The sequence below is a fragment of the Lytechinus pictus genome, chromosome 3 (assembly GCF_037042905.1).
Source record: "Lytechinus pictus isolate F3 Inbred chromosome 3, Lp3.0, whole genome shotgun sequence".
NCBI classification, from domain to species: domain Eukaryota; kingdom Metazoa; phylum Echinodermata; class Echinoidea; order Temnopleuroida; family Toxopneustidae; genus Lytechinus; species Lytechinus pictus.
This window is the reverse complement of record NC_087247.1, coordinates 21482906-21506399: the sequence shown is the minus strand read 5'-3', so window position 1 is coordinate 21506399 and position 23494 is coordinate 21482906. Positions and strand designations below refer to the sequence as shown.

General features: G+C 34.8%; 1 protein-coding gene across 4 annotated transcripts in view; it reads left to right on the top strand.

Moving 5' to 3' along the window:
* The first annotated feature begins 3364 nt into the window (after positions 1 to 3364).
* Positions 3365 to 23494, top strand: part of LOC129257633 (C3 and PZP-like alpha-2-macroglobulin domain-containing protein 8) — a 39743-nt gene continuing 19613 nt past the window's right edge. The window contains exons 1-15 of one of the 4 annotated variants that reach the window (XM_054896008.2): positions 3411 to 4170; positions 9163 to 9314; positions 11394 to 11416; positions 13469 to 13634; positions 14747 to 14799; positions 15477 to 15549; positions 15860 to 15973; positions 16792 to 16876; positions 18962 to 19070; positions 19683 to 19910; positions 20479 to 20646; positions 21062 to 21187; positions 21614 to 21758; positions 22302 to 22465; positions 22873 to 23022. In XM_054896008.2, the coding sequence (XP_054751983.2) occupies positions 4094 to 4170; positions 9163 to 9314; positions 11394 to 11416; positions 13469 to 13634; positions 14747 to 14799; positions 15477 to 15549; positions 15860 to 15973; positions 16792 to 16876; positions 18962 to 19070; positions 19683 to 19910; positions 20479 to 20646; positions 21062 to 21187; positions 21614 to 21758; positions 22302 to 22465; positions 22873 to 23022 (1833 nt within the window). In that variant the 5' untranslated portion in view covers positions 3411 to 4093. Of the gene's footprint in view, positions 4171 to 9162; positions 9336 to 11393; positions 11417 to 13468; positions 13635 to 14746; positions 14800 to 15476; positions 15550 to 15859; positions 15974 to 16791; positions 16877 to 18961; positions 19071 to 19682; positions 19911 to 20478; positions 20647 to 21061; positions 21188 to 21613; positions 21759 to 22298; positions 22466 to 22872; positions 23023 to 23494 lie in introns of all 4 variants that reach the window. The other 3 variants (XM_054896007.2, XM_064096628.1, XM_064096627.1) reach the window with 3 other exon arrangements.

The following is a 23494-nucleotide window of genomic DNA, read 5'->3' as shown; positions in this document are numbered from 1 at the left end:
GTCTTTATTTCCTTTTAAGGGGATGTTATCCTGACAAAAGGTTGATTTGTATAAAATCGATAAAATAAAAAATTGAATAAATAAGAAAGGTTTGGCGGAAATCAACCAGCTGTTTTTTTAGTATTCAATTTGTTAACTTTAGATCCAGAATGATGAATTTGATAGATAGTAATTCTTTTAATGGTTTATAGTTACTGAATGCATCTAAAAATAATGATAATAATAATAATAATAATAATAACGTTTTATCTACCAGTGGGCCCTGCATAACATAATGTTATTGTTAGTCTTTTCTGATCTCAAGGACAAGTCCACCCCAACAAAAAGTTGATTTGAATAAAAAGAGAAAAATCCAACAAGCCTAAAACTGAAAATTTCATCAAAATCGGATGTAAAATATGAAAGTTATTACATTTTAAAGTTTCGCTTAATTTCACCAAAGAGTTATATGTACACCCTGGTTGGTATGCAAATGAGGAGACTGATGACATCATCCACTCACTTTTCTTTTGTATTTTATTATATGAAATATTCTAATTTTCTCCTCATTGTTAAGTGAAACAACAATATTAATTCCTCCCTAAACATGTGGAATAAGCATTGTTTAATACTATATGGTTCAGTCAAGTTGGTCCTTATTTTCAAATCTGTAAAAAATGAAATATTGAATAATTCATACAATAAAAAACAAAAGAAATAATGAGTGATGGACATCATCGACTGACTCATTTGCATGACACTGAGTTGTGCATACTGTTTGTGAAAAATAAGCGAAACTTTAAAATGCCATAACTTTCTTATTTTATATCCGATTTTGATGAAATTTTCAGCGTTATGCTAGTTTGATTTTCCTCTATTAATTCAAATCAGCATTTTTCTGGGGTGGGCTTGACTTTTAATGCTGAGCCATGCTGAGCGCCAAGTAAGAAGGCAGAAAATCCAATTTTTATGAGTCTCTCTTTCATGAGGTGGACGCTTTACCGGTGAGCCACCATGCCCGGTTGACATAAGACTATATGCAACTGCAGGCTCTGTTTATGTAGCTCTGTTAATTTTATTGAATTGAAGTGTAAACCTCTCCACACTTGATAATGCACACTTTATTTTTCACTGGCGTACAGATGGGGGTGGGGTTTATGCCCCCGGAAATTTTCACCACCAGGAACGATGGAAAAAAAGAGAAAAAAGGGAAAGGAAAGGAAGAGCAAAATAGTTTATTTTCTGAATACTATGTGGAAATCTATCACAAAGTTAGAATTTCATTTAAAAGGCCACTTTTATCGCTCACCTCGCTCGTTTGATTTATTGAATTGAAGTAAAAGTATTACGGCAATTTACAGAAGTTAAATTACATGACATTTACAGAAAAGTTTTATCTTAGTTTACTTGTTGAAGGGACGCCAGTACTTCGGTAATAACAGTTTCACCACTTACCCTATTTTTTCTGACTGGATGCCTATAAACTCAACATGCCCGATGGGGCGGATGATGCCTTCTGTTTACAAGTATGTTTATATCTATATAAAACATCTCCACACTTGATAATGCACATTGTATGTGTCCCACTGGCGTACAGATGGGGGTGGGAAGGAGGTTATTCCCTCGAAAGTTCCACGACCAGGAAAAATGGAAAAGGAGAGAAAAAAAAACCCAAAAGGAAATGAAAGGAACAAGGGGGAAGAAGGGCCAAATATTTTTCTTTTATATTATGTGAAAATCTATCTTAATTATAATTTCATTTTTTAAAAGCCAATTTTTTACCTCTCATCTCACTAGGCTTTTATAATTGTTTTTGTGTTGAGTCTTCTCAATTTGTTTGCTCACTATGATAGTGATGTGTCCACTGCCAACAAAACATGCAGAGACACAATAATATAAAAGACAGTAGAAAACACAATGCGAGAATTCTTTGTTTCATGGATAGGATTAATAAATTGATCATACAATGGGACCCTTTTAAAAAATAACTAATACTTCCGTTTGTACTTAAATGTTAAGTGTTTGTATCACACCAACTTGAATAGGTTTATTTTTAATACAGCAACACAAAATAGTTTTAAATTCACATGCAGATTAGATTGATTGATTAGAAATAAAATCTCTAGTGGATAAAGTAGGTCTACTGTATGTCTACAATATGGGACACCTGATAATGTATTTACTGCTTTACATTAAAAAATATGGTTACACTTCGTAATTCCGAAGGTTCTTTATTCCGAAGGTTCGTAATTCCGAAACACGTAAATTGCCTATACCTCGATGTTCGTTAATCCGAAAACGTAAAAGGGTTCGTTAATCCGAACATTTGTGGCGTTATTCCGAAGGTTCGATAATCCGAAAACGAAATAAGGTTCGATGTTCCGAAGGTTCGTAAATCCGAAAACGAAATAAGGTTCGTTGTTCCGAAGGTTCGTTGATCCGAAAACGAAATAAGGTTCGTTGTTCCGAAGGTTCATTAGTCCGAAAACGAAATAAGGTTCGTTACTCATTAGTTTTCGGACTAACGAACCTTCGGAATTACGAACCTCATTTCGTTTTCGGATTAACGAACCTTCGGAATTACGAACCTCACTTCGTTTTCGGACTAACGAACCTTCGGAATTACGAACCTCATTTCGTTTTCGGACTAACGAACCTTCGGAATTACGAACCTTCGGAATAACGAACCTTCGGAATTACGAATGTATGCGAAAAAGGTTATGATTGGAATTATGAAAAAGAGGGCCTTATTTGCACCACTCTCTAATTCTATCATTATTTTCCCCCGAAACCTTCGTTGTCAGGCCTGTTTTTTCTCTTATCTTCTTTTTCAATTAATACCAGGGTGTACTAACTTCGCATTTGGCTTGGCCATGCTAAACGCAACAGAACTCCTTGACAGCAGCTTGTCAGACGATCGTAAATTTTTGTCAACCAATACAGGCGTCAATCACTCATCACTCGATCAAACTAATTCACCACAATACGCGTGTCACCAATCGCGGGTTACCCTTCTTCCTATCATTCAATTATCACCTTGTCAATTGGCAGCGATATCAATGTCTGACGGATTGAGAAGATTCTGGTCTTATCTCAGGCCGATGAAATTTCTTCTTGACCCGTTCTTGACTGCACTGGACACTGCGTATTAGCCTGCCGATTTATTGGTGAAAATGGTGACATAAACATGGTAAAAGTAGGAAGGCCTTTCTCTAGAGGAAGAATGGGCATAATGTATTGTATTTTTGACAAGAAATAAAGCTGTATACATAGGAAAAAAAAGTTCGATGTGTTGACCTTCTGGTGAACCGTGAATTACTGGCAACGTCTCTGGACGCACGCACCGCTCACATTTCCCTTTGTTCGAACGGAAAATGTTTATCTACCCTACATCCGAAAGCAATCCTTGATTTGTGGAGCTTTTCTGATTCACTCTCAACCTTTCTCTTTATATACCAGCTATACCTGCCATCAAAGCATCCGGATGATTAACATAGCTTTGCACGCGCAGTTTTATGCGTGCCATTACTTAGGCCTATACGTATTTCTGGTACCCTTTTTTAACGCTAAGGATTTACTTTCTTGTGCGTGATTTAGAGCTGGCCGGTGGAAAGATGCCGAACTGCGAACTCGCATCGTTAAAATAAAATCGTCATATTGATCTCAGACGAGCGTGAGTACGGATGTGTCACTGATTCCTGAAAAAGACTCGCATTGGATGACTGGAGAGGAGTTGAGTTATGCTCGAGGTGAAGCCTGGAATCGTTCTGACCTGGAGTTCACTAGCCTGGTAGGAAGGCACCATAATACACCTCATCTCAGATGGCAAGAAATCCGAAACTCCATCGTGCTTTTTACCAAACGACCATGTAGCAGAATATCATCAAACTTGCCGAAAACCATCACACTTACCGGGTACAGTGGATAAAGATTGAAGGGGCCTACAACACTTCGAAAAACTTTGGGTTTTTCAGCGTAGGAAAGTGGGAGTTTCGGAACCAAATACACATATTATAAGGGGAAACCCTTTTGCAGATAGGACTTACCTCAAACTGATATTGGTTTTGTGCAACTGGAAACTATTACAAATAGACAGAAAAACTTTTGATTCACGATGGAATGGACGAGTGTGCATCTCTCGTTGTTGATGTTGACCTGTTTTAGTGCAGTGTTATCTGTTTTAGCGGAAGAGTAAGTATTTGGGCCTCTCATTATAATGAGTAAGGGAAATCAAGGTTGATAATGAAAATACACACGAACGCTCAATTAAGGTATAGACACCCACACTGCCTACCATATTGTTGACCAGATTTGAGGATGACGAAAGATTAACGTGTGAATCTGCACCTCCAACCTTTTTATGAAGATAACTGTCATGACTACGAGTCAATATTTTAGGGTTCCGGAAGATTTTGAATAAAAGTTTTGATTCAGAAGAGAACTTTCCGACGTTTCAAAGTGAGAAACAAACATCCATTATTTGATTACTTTATACAAAGAGTAATTCAGTTGAAATATATACACCGTCCTGACGGAAGTCCTTTCACTTGCAAATTGGCCTAATATGTTTATGCCGAAAAAATGGATAATGGGTAATTTGAACGACCCCAGCATGTGCGAATTGTTGAACTCATCTTTTGTCAATAATTTATGGACAATTTTTCTAACATATATAACAGCAAGTAGAATTTTCGAAGGCATTTCTGACCGACGTAATGATTTACACTCATAAAACAAATCAGTCACAATGACTAGACCAGTTTTCAGCTGGGTGCAACTGATATGACAATCACTGATTATCACATTTCTGACATATATTCTTGTCAGAAAAAAACTATGTTCCAGTTAAATGCGACTAGAAAATAGTCAAATATGACTAGAATAACAGTTGCACCCGGCTAACCCTATTAACGAGTCATTTTTGACTGATTTGTTTTTAGAGTGTATCTTTGCATAATCAATCTATTGTTAAACATGAATACATGATATTACTTATATTCGTTGATTCTGAATGTTGACAGGATGATGAAAAATCTCTTTGTTTTGACATTTCTTTGAGTAAAGTGTGTAAAATTATGTCCGTTCTACCACAAATTGTAACTCTATTTCAAACACATACATGTAAATAGCGCTTTGTTTGGGTGTGTTTGGTTTTGTGAAAAGTCCCTCATTGAAGAAAGACGTTTTAGAAATTAGAGTACCTGCGTCCTTGATTGCCCAACAATGTTAGAAGACATATAAATACTCGTTTCTATAGTACCTTAATGGCCTTAGAAGCAAATAAGGAGTTTGATTCGTCAGAAACGTCATTAATGTCAACAAGTGAAGTCAAGTCATTCACGTTATCTGAGGTTTGAAGTCAAGAAATTAATACTGAAATCGATTTTAAAGTGTAAGCCTGTAAATTACAATTTTGCTTCACATTCGTAGCCTTGAACTACACATCCAACACACTAAGATAAAAATGGTTTGCATACAAATGCAACACTGACAGCAGCTTTTTTGTGCAGTCTCCATCCAACGCGAGATAAATGCACCTATTTGTTCACATTTGCATCCTACACCTTGTCTCTTTTATGAGGCATTATTTTTTTGTAAAAAATATGCAAATTTTTACACTTCTTGAATAATACAACCAAACAACTATGCACCCTTAAAGGGTGCAAAAAGCTTCTGAAAGTGCAAAGTTGCTTCGAAACAGGGATCTCCAAATGTTGGATTTGGATGGTGCAAAATTACACTTTATATGACGTCACTAAAAGTGACCTATTTCTCTTTTTTCACACACAAGGACGCTACCCTTCAGTTCTATTCCTTTAAGATTCAGAACCTTGGAAAGATGAGATCCATTGTAGATTTTACAGTTAATATTTCGTTAGAGCTATTTACGGTTTTGTCATATTTGAAAACATGGAAAACTTGTATTTTATTCATATTCTTATATTCCTAGATTGTCCCGTTGTACACAAGAGCTATTCGGATGTCTTCTTCATGTTTTTGTTTTTATTATTATTTTTTTTACTTCACGCACAATCTCACAAGCTAGTGTAATGCGAGCTGTTCTAACGCCTGTCTTGTAAAGAGCCTATAATAAGAATAGTGCTGAATGAGTTTTACATTTAGGAATTTGATTGGCATTCATTGTTAGATCATTGATGATGAGAACAGCCCGTATACACTCTGTATAATATTGTTTAGTGATTGATTTAATTATCAGACATGTCCCAAGTTAGATTTGTATAACAGAGTCATGTACGATTCAACATCCATCAAACAGACTAGTTGCTGGGGCTTGGACCTTTGGGAAAAGAAATATGATTAATATGTGCAATGCCAGGTTCGACTCTTCCTTTGGAGTGATCACTGGTAAATTATGTGATTTTGCATCATCCCCGCGATGCTATAGTACAAGCTGCCAATGGTGGGGGTGGTGAAGAATATAAGCAGTCATGATTACACTACATATTTGGTAGTCTTGTTGCTTCCTAAACTGTTATGGGTCTCATATTTGATCACCTCGCTAGCTGAATGTTTGCTTTACAAAAACATCAAATTTTTAAAATTATAAAAGCGAACACAGCGAGCGAGCTTTCCAGAACTTTATAGACCGGATAGAAATTGACCTAATGTTATCTGGGTTTTAAGGAGGGGAGTCTTATACAAACCCATTCGAATAATAAAAAAAGTTATTTACTGAAGTATTAGAGTTGTGAAAATTGGGAATACAGGGTTTATGATTTTTTTTTTTTATTGAAAGTCTCACCTAATTATCTCAGATTTTAGAGCGAAAAGCCTTTATTTCCTATATAGAAATGTGCTGAAGTGTCAAGAAAAATCCAGAATCTGTTAGGACATGTAGGAGTTAGAGGTTGAGATAACATGTTGTTATATCAAGGAAAGCGACAAATAACAACCATAATGATACGCTAATCATGCTAATTAAATCAATTCAGTGATTCATTCCATTCCCATTGATTATGTAAGCATACCTTGCCAAGTTACTGTACTTATCCTGTAGCCACACAAACGAAGTAGTCCATTTGTTTTTGTTTTAGGTTGTTGGTATTATAGCTTTTGTCGGTCTGACTGAATCATATTCAGATACCTTCGATAAAATAGTAGGTCCATGGATAAACCATGGACCTACTAGCCAGTAGGTCCATGGATAAACAAAGGTCAAACACTGGTTAGGGAGTCTAGTGGATATGTATAATTATTTTGTGATCAATCTATTGGAGATAAAATCCAAGGCCTTTCTTCATGATTTTTTTCACTTTTTTAATAGTCTTTATTGATTATTCAGTTCAAAAACATACAGATAGATAATCGGATAAAATATCACCAACAAAATTGCAGTTGAGCAAAGGCATACTATGAGTCACAAAAGTTGAACGTTCAAAAGAGTTTGAAACTGGGTAAAATACGTCGTTTAATAATAAAAAAAATGATTCTGCAGTTAAACAATCGAATCAAATAAAACTGAATATATTAAAATGATCTTGAACAACTTGCGATCAGTTGAATCGAAATACATTCTGCAAAAACAAAGATCAATCCTTTTCTTTAATTTTCAATACGCCGTTTTATAATTTGTCTTCTTGATTACATCTGCATAAGTGAGATTCCTCTAAACAAATGAAACAGTCAATTCTAAATCGTGAGAAATTTAATCTTGCAATACTCTTGTAAATCAAATAGATTTGTTCATTTTCTGTCATTTATGTCTTCTTTCATAATGACTGGCCATAACACCTGATCAAACAAAGCCCCGTCCTATGATATACATGTATTTGCAGATATATAGCTTATACTTGTAGAGTAGTAATATTTAAAGGTGCTTTCTCTTTAGTTCGTGATATTCTCGACAAGGTAGTTTGGTTTTTGGATGCTCTAAGAACCAAGCTACCTGTGTGGCCGTCGGGACGCTCGTGTAAGGTACTTCGTAAGAGCAAAATCCGAGGACCCAAGGATTCCTATACATCCTAAATCTTAAAAGTGGTGGGATTTTCTTGGATTTTACATGAAGCATCACCACTGTTCTCAACAGAGTCGTTATTCACACGGAGATCTCACAAAAAAGGAAAACAGAAAAGAATAGATCAGATAATGAGATTAAAAATGGCTTCTTCAGAAACGATTGGAGTCTTTTGTAATAGGAGAACAAAACTAAAGGTTGAAGTAGTATCCAACACACCAAAGGTTCTGTGAATCTGTTGTATTTGTACAATTGACACCAAACCCGGATTTATTGTATCGGTAATAGCATTATGATTTTGTGCCAGTTGTAAACTGATGGGTAACTTCAAAGGATACTGACAATGCGGCTTTCTTTTGAGATTATATTGAAAAGACACGTAAAACTGGCTTTGTTATTGTTAATAGGATTTACTGTTATATTCGTGATAAAGGAAGTGTGAGGGCTTAAAACAGTAATAATAAGATGAATCTTGAAGGGTGGTATTTTGGTAATTTTGTTGGACAATTGGGCGCCGCAAAGCCTGATGTTGAGTCACCATATACAATACAAAATCTTTCCCGTGCAGGTAATATTAACCATAAAGATTGCCATCATTCACCAAACCTCCACCGAGTTTCATCACTCTGGCCCGTAACCATAGTAACTTGCTGCTTAGTGATCTATTGGATGGCTGATGCTATACCATAGATCGTACTCAATGATCCTGACAATCATCGTATTATAACGACCAATCACTATAAAGCTGTATGTTACATGACACTGGTTTTAATACCTCCACCTTATCATCATGATCGTTATTAATCGACGTACGATCATCTTCCACTAACAATCATGACCAAAGTCACCATCACACACCATCGACACAACTATTAACACAATCAATATCACCACCACCACAACCACCACCATCATCATCACCACCACCACCACTGGCACCACCACCAACACCACCACCATCACCACCACCATCACCACCACCATCATCACCACCACCACCATCACCACCACCACCTCCATCACCACCACGCCCTCAAAACAGTGGTGGGGTATTAGCCTACTTTCGCCATTGTCATGATTATAGATTCCTGTTTCTAGATATTTTACGAAAACCCTAGGGGAGATCTCGAGTATCTTATTTTTATGAAATTGGCCAGAAGTGTTTCAAACCAGATTAATTTCCCTCTACTTTTCATACCTATAAACAGAGGATACCTGGTGGCATATCCCCTCGCCTTTCGACCGGGGGTAGAGGAGAAGCTCAGTGTTACTATCTTTGACTACAATGACTCAGTTTTGGTGGAAGCAAGGATAAAATGGAGGAACAAGACTCTTGCCAACATAGGCGAAACAATCACAGGTAAGACAACTGGCATATTGGGTTTTATTCCGACAAAAATTATCGATGTGAACATATTAAGGTTTGTTACTCTTTTGTTGCAAACATTGGTTAAATAATTGCAAAGGATCTAAAACAAAATTGCGATGGATTAACATTCAAACAGGAGGCCTTTAAAAAAAGATTATCATTTCTGTGATCTGTGATCGTATAAGACAGCGTTTGCTGAATTGGTTTTTGCTTTGATCAATAATATTAATTGAAATAAGTACAGTGATGATTGTATAGAAATGACTTCGTAACATATCAAAACTAATCGATGTAGCATTGTTTTGAGTATTCTTTGACCGAAAAGTAGATTTAGAATTGCTACTGTTTCATAAATCGTACATGATTAAAATAATCGATGAAACCGCCAGCAAGATTTATTAAATTACTGTCAAATATACCTATATATCTTCTATTTTTATAATGATATTACAATTTGCCATTTATAAATGCGTTTCAACATATGAATTACATGTTTGTAGTTGACATGTTAATTCATTCGGTATAATTCATTTCAGTTAAGATTGCTGTTCCTTTCAGGATGAAGGTGATGTAATGATTGGCTGTAATTCGAAATAAATGCTATATAAAAATAGTTCAGAAATGCAGAATCCATTCCAAATTGTTATCAGCAAAATGCAAACAGACAGAAGATCTTAGTTTTCTTCGACAAAATTTATGTCTTTTTAAAGATTTTTTTGTTTATAAATGATTCCAAATAATAGTGGGTAATGATATAAAACCACAGGACAGGAGAAGATAACGTATATGAAAGAAGTATGGTTTGATTGAGTTGGACATGTTATTTTCATTTAAGGATAAGTACTTGAATTGTAGATCTATTCATTTTGAAATAGCTTTAAAAAATATGTTGTAATTCAAAATTTCCAGATTGCCTTGCAATGAATGTACTTGAAAAAATATATATAATGCGACTTATCTTTAAGTAGAGTACTTATGATATGAAATAAAACAATTCTTTTTTTTTGTTTACAAGTTAATTGTAAACAGATGACATCGCTATCCTGTCGAGTCTCAATGACCCGCGTTAACCCCACTTCAGCCAAACGAGTAGCATGTTCCATTATGAAGATTTACCAACGATTCTAAATAACTTTGTATGCTGATGGACGTCATTCCTTGAACATCATCTTCTTATCGAATATCATGTTGATTATCGTTAACAGTAGACATGGCTCTAAATGAACCTCAAATTTCCACCTGGACGTACTTATTCTTGCAAGAAAATGAATATTTCAATTTTTCATTTCTTCTGTGTAAAACCGTATGTAACCTACAAATGTGAAGACTGATGATGATCACATCTTTGTCATCACTTTAATTGTTGGTCATTTTGGTATCTATAGGCTGTATTTTGAATGGGAACAGGGCAGTCTCAACTGATGATGACCTCCTATATTCTGTTATTCCTCTTCCTCCTCCGTCTTCATTATTATCTTCACCTTTTTTTTTTTGGGGGGGGGGCGGTGATGCTAATGGCAACAATATAGGGAACCTGTTATTACCGAAGATAGTAGGCTAATTTGGCTGGTATTGCAGCAGTCCATGCATTACATTACCCACTCCATACCGAGTACCGCCTGGCTAGATAACAGGTCCCATTTTAAAAACTTTTTTGGCACGACTCGATCACTCGACTGGGGATTGAAGCCATCACATGTTGTCTAATTGCCTTAGCAGCATTTATGACTTGTTGAAATGTTATTTTTTTGCATGATTTCTGATTTTGTCACTGTTCTGATACAATTTGTTTGCTATGTTTATTACAATGTAATTTGATTTGTGTATTTACAGCTGCAATTAACATTTTGTGATCATGTATGTATGGATTTTATTTGAATGAATAATAAAGACTACTACAAAACAAAAAAAACACCCGTACATGAAGCGGACGCTGTACCACTGATCCAACATGCCCAATTGTTTTTTATTATATGATGTCCAAAGAGACTCATATCCTTGCCTTCTCGGATTGGTCTATATATGATCTAACTTTTATTACATGTTCATATCTCAATTTTCTCTTTTCAGGAAAAGGGTCACTAATAATGAAGGTAAGTGGTAATTACTATCAGAGCGTATTTAATCGACATTATTTGTACATCCCTCCTATATCAATTCAAACTTTATTTTTTAGTCTATAAACTTTTTAGACAGCGAAATGTATACCCTCATATTTTTTATTATTTAGTTTTACGTTCCTATCTCTTCTCAAACTTTAGGTATAGAGTTGCGTCTATACAAAAAACAATATTAGGTTTTCGCAATCCTGACGGGGACGGATTTTACAACATAGAAAATCTATTGTCAAAAGCCCTTTACGACAAAGCAGTCTTTGATGAAAATCGGTGAATAAAAACAACAGTTTCGTCTGGAATCTGGACAAACGATATATTTGCAATTTTCGTCAGCTGAGAATCTTACAATGATCAGCTGTCCCGGTTCACCAATTTTCGACAAAGACCTCTCTCAGCTGTTCATTGTGATTGTACGGTCATTTTCAATATATGTTCTGTGTTGTAGAATACATCCCCGTTGCGATGGCGAAAACTTGCTCATGATAAAAGTATAACCAACGTATCATTGAAGGGAATAAGTTTAGAATACATTTTACTGAATTTCTCGACATCGTACGATCGTGGTCCGATCATAAATTGGGAAAATGTTGATTTTCATCAAGGAGCTGTAAAAGCGAAAAGTCAAGTGGAAAATGTATTGAAGTATTATCTGAAAGATAAGCCCTAGACTAACTCTTGTCTGAAAAGTCCATTTATTTGAGATGAAGAACACCGAAGTATAAACATGAAGGTTAAATGTCATAAAGTTTAAAGCTTCCGACTGTGTGTAGAGGGTCGAGAGAGATTACTAAATAGTGAGGGCGTTGGTTCAATGTCCCTAAAGCACCATGCCCGATATCAGAACATTGACCGTTTTTTATGTCTTTCGTCTGAATTTTTTGATGGATCTTGAAAATGCTCAACCAGATCGACCTACCTGATATTTCAAGAATGGTTGCAAGGTTCGATTTAAAAAACTGAATCCCACAGAATACTTCACTACGATAAGGGACGTTTGAGATTTTGGAGAAAGAAAACCTATAATGGTTTTCTTCTGATTTTCTTTACTATTTCTTCACCTGATCTGATAACCCATCTGGTCATATTTGGCGATTCCTCAAGTGATAGATGTCAAACAACTCAATCATTTTATCAGGATATATACTTCTTTGTCACCCGACAAAACGTCATTATAACCGTTTTCACGACAATTACTCCCAATGGTCCAATTGACATTCCAAACTACCACACCGACCACCTAGGCCGTAAATCAAATCTCAAGAAGTTTGATTAAAGGATGAACGCCAAGTACTTCCATCCTATCTCCATTTGATTTACGCTAAATACACATTGTTCGTTAGATTTTCGGTCGCTGTCAAATTCCTCTATATTTCCCTAATTCCTTTTCATTCTATTTATCGATATCCTTCGTCATCACTGTTTTGGAACCCTCCCTTTCTTCCTCTTATTTCCCGCTCGCTTTTTGACCATCTTTTTTCTTACCCTTTCCCCCACTTTTCTTCCTCGAAACTCCTTTCTTCCCATGTAGCGTAAGCAATATTTTTTCCCTTTTACATTCCCTTTTTTCCCTTTTACATTCCTTTACTTTTCCCTTTTACATTCCTAACAAGTCTTGTTTTTCATTGTAAAAGGATATTCAATCAAGAGTTATGTCATTGAGGGGGTGTTAGCCTCTATGATTTTAAAAAAAAAAGGAGAAAAGGGTGGAGGGGGTAAACAAAAAGAGTATCATCGAAAGGGGTCTGGATCTTGTAATGCCAATTTATTATTTTTTCTAAGGAAAAGGCAATCACCTTCATCATCGTCTTGTCACTTCTATCCAATTACCCCGGCGCTGCCCATGATATCTTTCACAAATAAAAACACACAAGAAATATGAAATTTTCAGATTAAAAAAACAAGGAACACAAGAGAAGGGAGTAATTATGTAATTTTAGATCAACCATTATCACCATATTTGCTCCCCTGTTCTCCCCAGCACGAATGTTTCACATACTTAAACCAAATATTGTACTTTTTAATACCCAGGTGCCGGATTATGTAACCGGAAAGGCGGTCCTTGAAATATGCGGCAACTGCCAGATCGGATCCCAGGGTTTCAACTTCAAGAATTCATCTGAAATTACTGTTTTAGAGAAAAGTACATCGGTCTTTATTCAGACGGATAAACCAATTTATAAACCAGAACAAACGGGTAAGTTGGGGCAAATCACGATTTATTCTACTTCCCTCTTTCCTATATTTCCCCCTGCCTTCTTTTATTACTTTTATTTCAAAGGGATGTGCCACCCACACTTCCACAGAAGTGTGTTGAATCATTAGGTCATTAAATCCACAATGATCATATTATTAAAATTACATTTTTTGATAGTGTAAGCTATGTCAATGTTTGACTGAAGATTATATCATCGTTATTGTGTACTTTCTTGAACAAAACTAAACTCGTCAAAAAAAAGTTTGGAAATCTGAATTTGGCAATTAATTCCTCCCAACTCCCAATTTTATACAATGTATATTTTGATATCATTCAAAAGATCATTTAATTCTCTTTAAACTGATACCCTACACGATATGATTATGGTTCACATGGAGGTGCCTTGAAATGTGGGGCAAGGTCAAAATTCAAAAGTTGCAAAACGACACAATATTGAAAATCACAGTTCGTTTTCTCCTTGGTGATGACTGAGCTTTTCAGCGGTTTCTTTTGTTTTCATGCATCTGAACATCAACATTAACATGGAATCAAACACACCTCTCCACAAGCAAATACAATAACAAACAAACAAACATGCATGGGCATTTCAAACCACGACTCAAATCATGTTATCTCACATATCTCCTTGTTAATGTTGATGTTAGGTGCATGAAAGTAAAAGTAATCGCTGAGAAACTCACTCATCTACTCATCACCACAGAAAAAAAGAACAGTGACTGTCAATATTGTCATTTTGCAACTTTTGAATTTTGACTTTGCCCCACATTTCAAGGCCCTGCACCTTCATGTGAATCATAATCATATCATGTAGGGTATCGTCTTAAAGACAGTTAAATGATCTATTCATTAATATCAATCATACATTAATATTCACTGAAACCGAGGAGAAATTATCGATCAAAGTCAGATTTCCAAACTTTTTTGAGGGGTTTATATGTTGTGGAAATGTTTGGATGAAAATAACCAATGAGAATTGAGTCTGAATAGATAAGATTGTCTTGCATGATTTACCGTAACGAAATTCTCTTAAAGAATACATTCTTTGCGGCAAACATTACGATTCTTGATTTGCATTTTATGTTTTTTTCTAGTTCTAATTAATTTATTCACGACGGGTCCAGATCTGAGGCCTCGAAATGTACCGGTGAGTGATGTGATTTGATCTTGTTCAATTTTCAATTAGTTTTACCGAAGTCTCTGCGATGGACAGAATAAAAAAAACAAATAAACAAAAACAAAACATCATATTACAAAACTCAATACCCAAATTATTAATAGTAAAACAAACAACAACAATAATGATTACAGTATAGTGATACGGGAGGGCGAAAAATAAAAGAGCAATTACAATTTCTGTTGAGAAAGTGAATTACGTAATCACGACCACTGATATGATAAGAAAAAATGTATAATATCACTATTAAAGACAACCTACTGTTAGTGAATTGTGAAAAAATATGTAGTTATCAATAATTTTGTAGGCCAAATTAACAAATATAATTGGATATATCCTTAAGTTATAAATTGTCCTAAAATTTGCATATTACTGTATTGAAAAGATCGAAGAAATACATCTGATCTAACTTTGACTTATTATTATTAAACAATGATCAGTTCTAGCATTGAGTTGCTATATTCTATGTCTTTGTTATTGTGTAAAAGAACATTAAATAAGGATTCAGTTTAAATGGCTTGGGGTGTGAATAAAAAAACCCAATATTTCCCTCATAGTATACTTTTGCTTTAATGTTTACTGAGCTATCCGCTGTTTTGTGGAATTTTGAAATACTTTTTATTTGTCGTATATTTTTACTTCCTTAGATGCTGGTTTATATTTTGGATCCAAAAGGGTCCAGGATGATCCAGTGGAAAAATCTCAAACCAACATGTTGCGGTAAGTGCATCCTTGCCCCCCCTCCCCGTTCCCAACGAAATTTCAAGTGACCGTCATCATAATTGCATAATTTCCAATCCATTCCTATCATCTTGTCATACTTTATTCATCTTTATCAATATCACTGTCATTGGAATGGGAAATTGAAACTATATCGATATAAATAATGAACAGTCTGGATTGAATACAAACGAACGTCACAACAATGACATGATCGACATGTTCCACATAATGATTATACTTTTTTTTTATTGCAATCGGAAGGAAGAAAACTATTCAATTTAACGTTTAACCAATACTATTTTTACAGGAATTGTGAACGCGTCTTTTCCGCTTTCCGATCAGCCTGTTCTGGGTGTGTGGACTATTCTTGTCGACATGGAAGGTCATATGTATAATAAAACATTCACCGTTGAAAAATATGGTAAGGTAAACTATGATACATATTTTGTTTTCAGCGTAGATAATTATAGTGTCATAAAGATAATTTGTATCGACATATTTGATAGGCCGCGAGGGACAAAGTTGTCATTTTGACGAAGGGATTGTATTTTCTTTGTAGATCATTTCACTATTTTTGTTGTTGCCGAAACAGGAATGCTTTGAATAAATATCATAACATTTTCATTCTTATGTATGACCCAAATCCAAAGAGATTTAGGTAAAGGTCATCTCCTTCCGCAGTGAAGACCATTATCTATATATTCGTTCATACACAATTTAAGACTTTACCCCACTTTTGCCAAAGAATATTTTGATTTATGAATTATATAAGAAAAACTGTAATTGGTAGCCCATATATACCTGGGCCCCGTTGCATAAAAGTTACTTTTATGGTAAATTTGCCGTCCAATTGTAACCACCATGGTAACGCTGTTCAATAGCCAATCAAAATCAAGGATTTTATGCAAGTTACCTGCATTGCTTGGCAAAGTTACCATAATGGTAATTTTTATGCAATGGGGCGCCTGGGGCGTTTCATGAAAATTGTCAGCTGACAATTTTAGAAAAGTTCTTGCTTTTGATGGGCTGGGAAGCACTGGCCTCTTACGGCTACTATGGTAACTGTCTGAGAAAGAAAGCCTGTCGGTGCTGACAACTTTCATGAAACGGTCCCCTGTGTACTATACAGTCACATCCATAGAAAACAATTTATGTATTTTTATAGAGATTATATCAGATTCAAATCCGCTGTGGGATTCCATTACAATCATCTGTTATGTCGTTTTAATTGTGATGCAGTTTTGCCAAGGTTTGAAGTAGTCATAGAACCGCCAGGATTCATTCGGGATACGAACAAGTGCAGTAGAGCAACAGTCCATGCTAAGTAGGTTTGCTTTTACATTTTTAAAATATATAGATAACGCATCATTTCAAGAGTTTAAATTCATTTTCTAGAATTTCCCTACTCGAGTGTTTACTAAAAAGCGTTGAATAAAACATTTCGCTATCGATGTGACATAAATCACCTTAACACAACACAAAAAGTAAGGTCGCGCTAATTCAAAATGGTGTCACTTTTCAACGAAAACTTATTAAGCAAATTAACTTGTCAAAAGTGTTTACACGTCTTTGACAGCCTATTGTCCGTGTAAATAATGAAATTGATCAGTAAAGCCATGTATAAGTGAACACATATTGAAGGAGAAAATAAAAAATCACATTTACAAGTCACAAGAATCATTAGAATGCATTTTTGAGAAGAGGTTCAAGTAATTTGGTTACTAAGCATTCACCGATACATCCAGTTCATTTTGTAATCCTTGTTTGTCAATTTTATTTGTATTTCATTGTTTTATATTTGTTTCATTTCATTAATACATTGCCTTTATGACTGAATGTTTTCCAGAGTTTAGTTATGTTGATCAGTAATTTAAGTGAGAATTATATGATTCAAATGGACAGGATGTTAAAAATTTGCATCATTTTATGGCAATCTATAAAATAAGTAACTCAATTAGTTTTTAAACAAACTCCAAGATTATTATGTTTTTTTAGCCGACACGCATTCCAAAACTACCGAGACTTCGCGAGACTTTGAATTTCTTCAACTTGGCACCAAAAGATGCACAAAATAAAACAAAAATGCCTCATCAATTGGCGCGCGTCAATCGCCTATTGGGTTGATGTGTACTCATTTTTGCATGACTCGATGGATTGATCTCATTTTTACAAATACGTTTTTACAAATACGTTTTTACAGTGGAAGATCACCTCCGACAAGTACAAGTAATTGTGATAGAAACTTTTTTTCGTTGATAACGCCATTTTGAGTTCGAGGAACTCTTCTTTGTGTTAACTTTACATTTTGTTCGAACCCAACGTTTCGACTATTGAGGCCTGTAATGTTCTATTTTAAGCTCTTTCTTATATACACATACATAATTTGATTTCCCAAAGTATTTTTGGGTTACTATAAATCGGTATGTAAGGCGGCCTTATTAAATGCTGCCGATATACTAGAATAACCTATGTACCGCTGAGTCGGTTTTCTTTTTCATGCTGAGAATAGCAATACCATGTCAAAGTTTGTTAGGAAGATTGACCGGGAAAACTGAGGGGTTACGGAAGTACGTTACAATGTGTAGTTCTTCGAAAATGAGAAACAGTTGCTCTGTCAGTTGACAGAGGGGCAGGAATGTGATGTCTTAATTTTGAGTGCATTGACTCCCCAAAACACATGTTTTCTGTCATGATAAATTAAGGAAGTTCAAACAATATGAGTCCTACGAATTCTTTTATCTTTCAGGAATGTTTTTGTTTTTGCTTTATTTCTCTGTATATTTATGTATACAAGTTCATTGTTGTAGTGAAAATGGACTCGTTTGAATGCATTCCAATCAGATCGGGGTATACCGAGAAGGTTGATAAAGGAGGGGCGTCAAGCTCATAGGACTTCCGACGCCCAAAATACTTGACCAACAGTGTCAGATATTGTTTTTCAAAGAAAGGATTCGGAATTGTTATTAGAGAATTACATTGATTACATTAAAAAAACGAAAAAATTATCTCCGTTCTCAAACACAAAGAATTCATAATTGAAGTAAATTATTACTTTGTGTCTACAACACAAACAAATGTGAGATCATGTTTCTAAGGCGATAAGTTTGTAGAACGCAAATCTTCTTTTAACTTATATTATTGCTCCAAATAACGAAACATCGGAATTCGTTATACAAAGTTATACACATTTTTTTTAATCATAAAGATTGTATGACGCAGAAATCATACTGTTACGATTGTATTTGTTCACCAGCAGGTACTAGGTTTGTAGAAAGACATTTTTGCTCTCTATTAAGCGCCTTGAGCATTTCATCAAAAATGGAAAAGACGCTATATGAATCATATGTATTATTATTTATTATTATTAAAGGAAATAATTATGCACGGCTTTATCTTCTTTCTATTGCAGATACACATTTGGGCAACCTGTGAAGGGGAAACTTTCTATCAATATGAATCTTCATGGTTTGGGGTATTTCGATGATTATGTTGGGAGAAATGTGTACCTTTTCATGGATGTGAGTACATTAATTAACTTCAGTAACATTAATTTAATTTTATGAGTAATTAAGAATCAGTAAAATATTGAAGAAATGTTGTTTCCAAAGAGATAACACTTGTACTTTATGCTGTTTATTTTTTATTTTTTTATTAATCAGTGATCATTTCAATAAAGCATGTGCTAGATTAATATATAGATATAGATTAGACCATCGTTATTATGCCTTGTGGTATTATTACAATTGTGATACATTTATTTGTTGAAGGGTACACTTATTGGTTGAAGTTGAATAGGCGGATCCAAGGGTTTTATATTCATATTCCACAAATCATTAAAGAACATTTTGAAATAAATAATTTCAATTGAAAAAAAAAACCTGCATGAAATATACTTATTTTAATACTACAATAAAGTGGAAGGACCAACTGAAAAGCAAGCAAGCAGAAACAAGAAAAAGAGTATTACTTTTCAAAGATGGGGAGATTTCTAATAAAGGCGCGGCAACATTGTCGGGGGGGGGGGTGTTCCCGCGTGTCGCCAGATCAGCGCATGGTTGTGAATATAATTATATTCATTTGTTGAAGTTGCGATTGTAGTGTGTTTTTTATTTCAATTGATTATGATTTAGATCAATGGTACGGCCATGTTTGACATCTGTATCAACAACCTCACAAATTCGCCTCTGAAGACTCACTTTAGAGGCACCATCCGAATTGAAGCAAGTGTGACAAGCAACGATGGAAACGTCTTCACAGCAATGGACGATACATGTCTGGTTCACAAACAACTTGTCTCAATCGAATTCGCCCCAGAAACTAAGAAACATTTCAAACCCGGACTACCTTATTATGGAAGGGTAAATAGTAATAATATATCTTATGGAAAGTGACGTGTTCTGTGATAATTTTTTATCTCAGATATTGATTTCTTGCTAGATTAATTCATGTTAATTATAATACAAATGCTTAACAATAATTTTGATATTTAGGTGCACTATAAGTGCATTTTATTGCTATCAAAAATAACGATTCACATCGGATAAAAATATAGGGCTTAATTGTTCTTCAATAATTATTGCAATACCGATGAAAGGTGATGAAGTTCTAAGAATTCGACGCGGGAATTGCAAATTGTTTCTCAGCTACTCAAAATCTGTATCATACGCCATGAATGGATTTGAGGTATATATTACGACAGAATATAAGGTGTCATTTGAAAATATTCTGGTGTTGGCTGATTGAGCATTTTCAAGATCCTATACTAAAAAAAACCATATGCTCGGATGTCTTCGGCATAGTCACTATGCATTGTTGCATCCGTAAGACTGTCCCTTATATCCTTGACTAATGAACTTAGTTAAAATAGGTCGACATCAAACCATTCCTATGCTCAAAATTACTATTATTTTTTTTAAATGTTTTCAGCTATTCGTTTTCTATCCCGACGACACACCAGCCAGCAATGTCGTAATCCGGATCAACGTCGACAGAAACACAGACATCGTGTTCAGAGAAGAATACGAGGCGATAGATGGGGAGGTGTCTTTTGAAATCCCTTCACTGCCAGATGGAGACGGACTATTGTGGCTAGATGTAAGTGTGGTCCGTGATTAAGAACAGATCAATCAATTTAGAATTTCTAGCAGACTATGTTTCTCAGGAGAAATATCCCCACAAATCCTTTTATGGTATATATAATTATACTGTCGCCTGTCAGCAATGTGACCACATGGAAGAACACAATCCAAAACAAACCTTGAATTGAATATATACCCATAATAAACCAGAGGAAAATGTGAAAATATTTCTTATTCACAAACAAAAAACCGAATGAAAATGAGAAAGAACGGGGGTAATGTGTAAAATTGAATATAAGATAACATTTTCTCTTGTTCATCACCAGTCCGACTAAATTAATTATTTCTAATTTGAGACGTTTTAATGCAATATAAACATGAAAACGCATTGAAAATTTTTAACATTTTATTATCTTCATATTACTTTGCAGGCTCTTATAGTAGCAGTGGACGGTAGATCAGTTGGTAACAGCTATCTGTCACATTTCCTTTCACTTGGGAGCTGGTATTCGCCCAGCAATTGTCATCTGTTAATGAAAGCACAACCAAAATTAAAGGTAAAATGTTCTTTTATTGTCACGCCTGCATAGCAAAGCGAGACTATAGCGGTGACGACGGCAGCGGCGTCGTCAACATTGAAATCTTAACTTTAAATCTTAACGCTTAGTTTGTGAAATGTAATTATAACTTAGAAAGTAAATGGACCTAGTTCATGAAACATGGACATGAGGGTAATCAAGTCTAACAGATCATCTTATTATTATTTTCAGCCCAGAGTACCCCTTTAATTATTTATCTTAGTTGTCTTCAAAGTGATCACTACTGCTATATTGAACCGTGTTAAGCGAACGAGACTGCCAGTTTGTTCCATTTGTTTATATAAGAATTTTCTGAAATAAGTATTTTATGGGTTTCACACACTTTAAAGAACATATGAAGCCTCGTTACTTTTGCTGTATTTGTTTATTTATTCTTGACCACAGGTTGGAACAAGGGCTTCTGTCAAGATTCAATCGACCTGCCCCTGTAACTTTAGCCTCCATTATGAGATCATGTCACGTGGTAATATTGTTACATCAGGAATAACCGAGGTCGGGAGGGAGAAGAGAGACGTACAGACTCTTGAAGGTAACACTTATCACAATTTTATTGAACATGAAAGCAATAAAGTGAATTTATAAAGATGTGTTATTTGTATGACTGTGTTTGCTTGGATGGAAAAGTCATTTAAAATAAAGGCTTATTCACTTTTGTTTACTAATATCTAATGTTCCACAACCAGATGGATTTGTTTAAAAAAAATTCTGAGCCATTTCTGTGTATAACGAAAAGAGAATGATGCAAACATTCACAAAAAGAAAAAAAATCCAAAAAAAATTCTGGCATGATAAGAAATCTGGGATGCAAAGTTGAGTGTGTGTGGGTGTGTGTGTGTATACATAGACTAGAATAATGGAATTGATCATGTAACCGAGCAGTATATGAATTCATCGTGAGCAGTATGTGTTGTTACTTAGATCTTGGTGGTCATGTTGTATTTCAAAGTTTATGTGCTTTAAGTAACAAAAAGAATACAAAGCTACAACTTCAAAATTACATTTGTACTTCATAACACAAAAAAGTTTATAATGTTAATACATAAACAACACAAACTATATTTTATTTCAGCAGCAGACCTGAACAGCACTCTATCGCAATGTGAGACAGAGATCAGCTTCATGGTGACTGCACCTATGTCCCCTACTAGTCGCCTCTTGATTTATTATGTCAGAGATGATGAGGAAGGCGTGGTTGATACAATGCAAATCGAGGTGGAACCCAGCTTTGAAAATAAGGTAGATATATTTTTAACAGAATATTGTCATTATTTTTTTTCATTGTAACGTATTAGCATCAACTTGGTTAATTTTGTTGAATTTTATTATTTCAGGAGAAGAATCTATGCCAACTCTAAATTCTCACAAATATTGCTTATTGATTTTTTTTCTCAAGTGCATGGGGGCAACATCAAAATTCTTGATAAAAAAAAATGAGTTGGAATTTTTTTTTTTTAATTAAAAAACAAAATGTTATTGGTACATAAATATACTACATTCTTAGCTTGTTATTTTGCATTTTCATTGACATCTTTAGTATCCTTTCATACTAAGATTTTGGAAATGGTGTGCTTGTAGCATACATAATCTAAATTCTTCATTTTAGTATTTCCAACTCATCCCACTTTTGTGCTATTTTACCCCAGGTTTCTGTGACATGGTCAAGGAATGAAACAACTCCCAAGTCACATGTAAACATGTTGATATCTGCTAAGCCTGATTCGTGTGTATGTTTAGCGACAGTGGATAAGAGTGTTCAGCTATTACGGCCTGGATATCAGATCACACCAGAAAAGGTATCATTATTTTTTTATTTTAATAATAAAAAATAGTTGGTTCTTCTTGTAAGTGATTGCTATATATAATTTGTTTAAAGGAGATTGAAACCCTTGAAACCAGCTGAATCCATATCAAAGAGAAAAATCAAAGAAACATATTGTTGAAAGTTTGAGGAAGATTGAATGAATAATAAGAAAGTTATGAGCATTTGAATATTGAGATCACTAATGCCATGTAGATCCTCCCATTGGCAATGCGACCAAGATCTGTGATGTCACACACGTACAAATCCCTCATTACTTTAGTACTTATTTCACTTATATTCTCACTTTTATAGAGTCTATCACAAGGTGAGGTGTTCTCATTATGAGAGGACAAGTACAGAGGTTTCACAACATTATATCATTGATGAATCGTTTGTCATATGATTAGAATGAGCAAAAAGAGATGTTTTGAGGTATATTTTCAGTGTCCAAAAGGGGAGAGTTG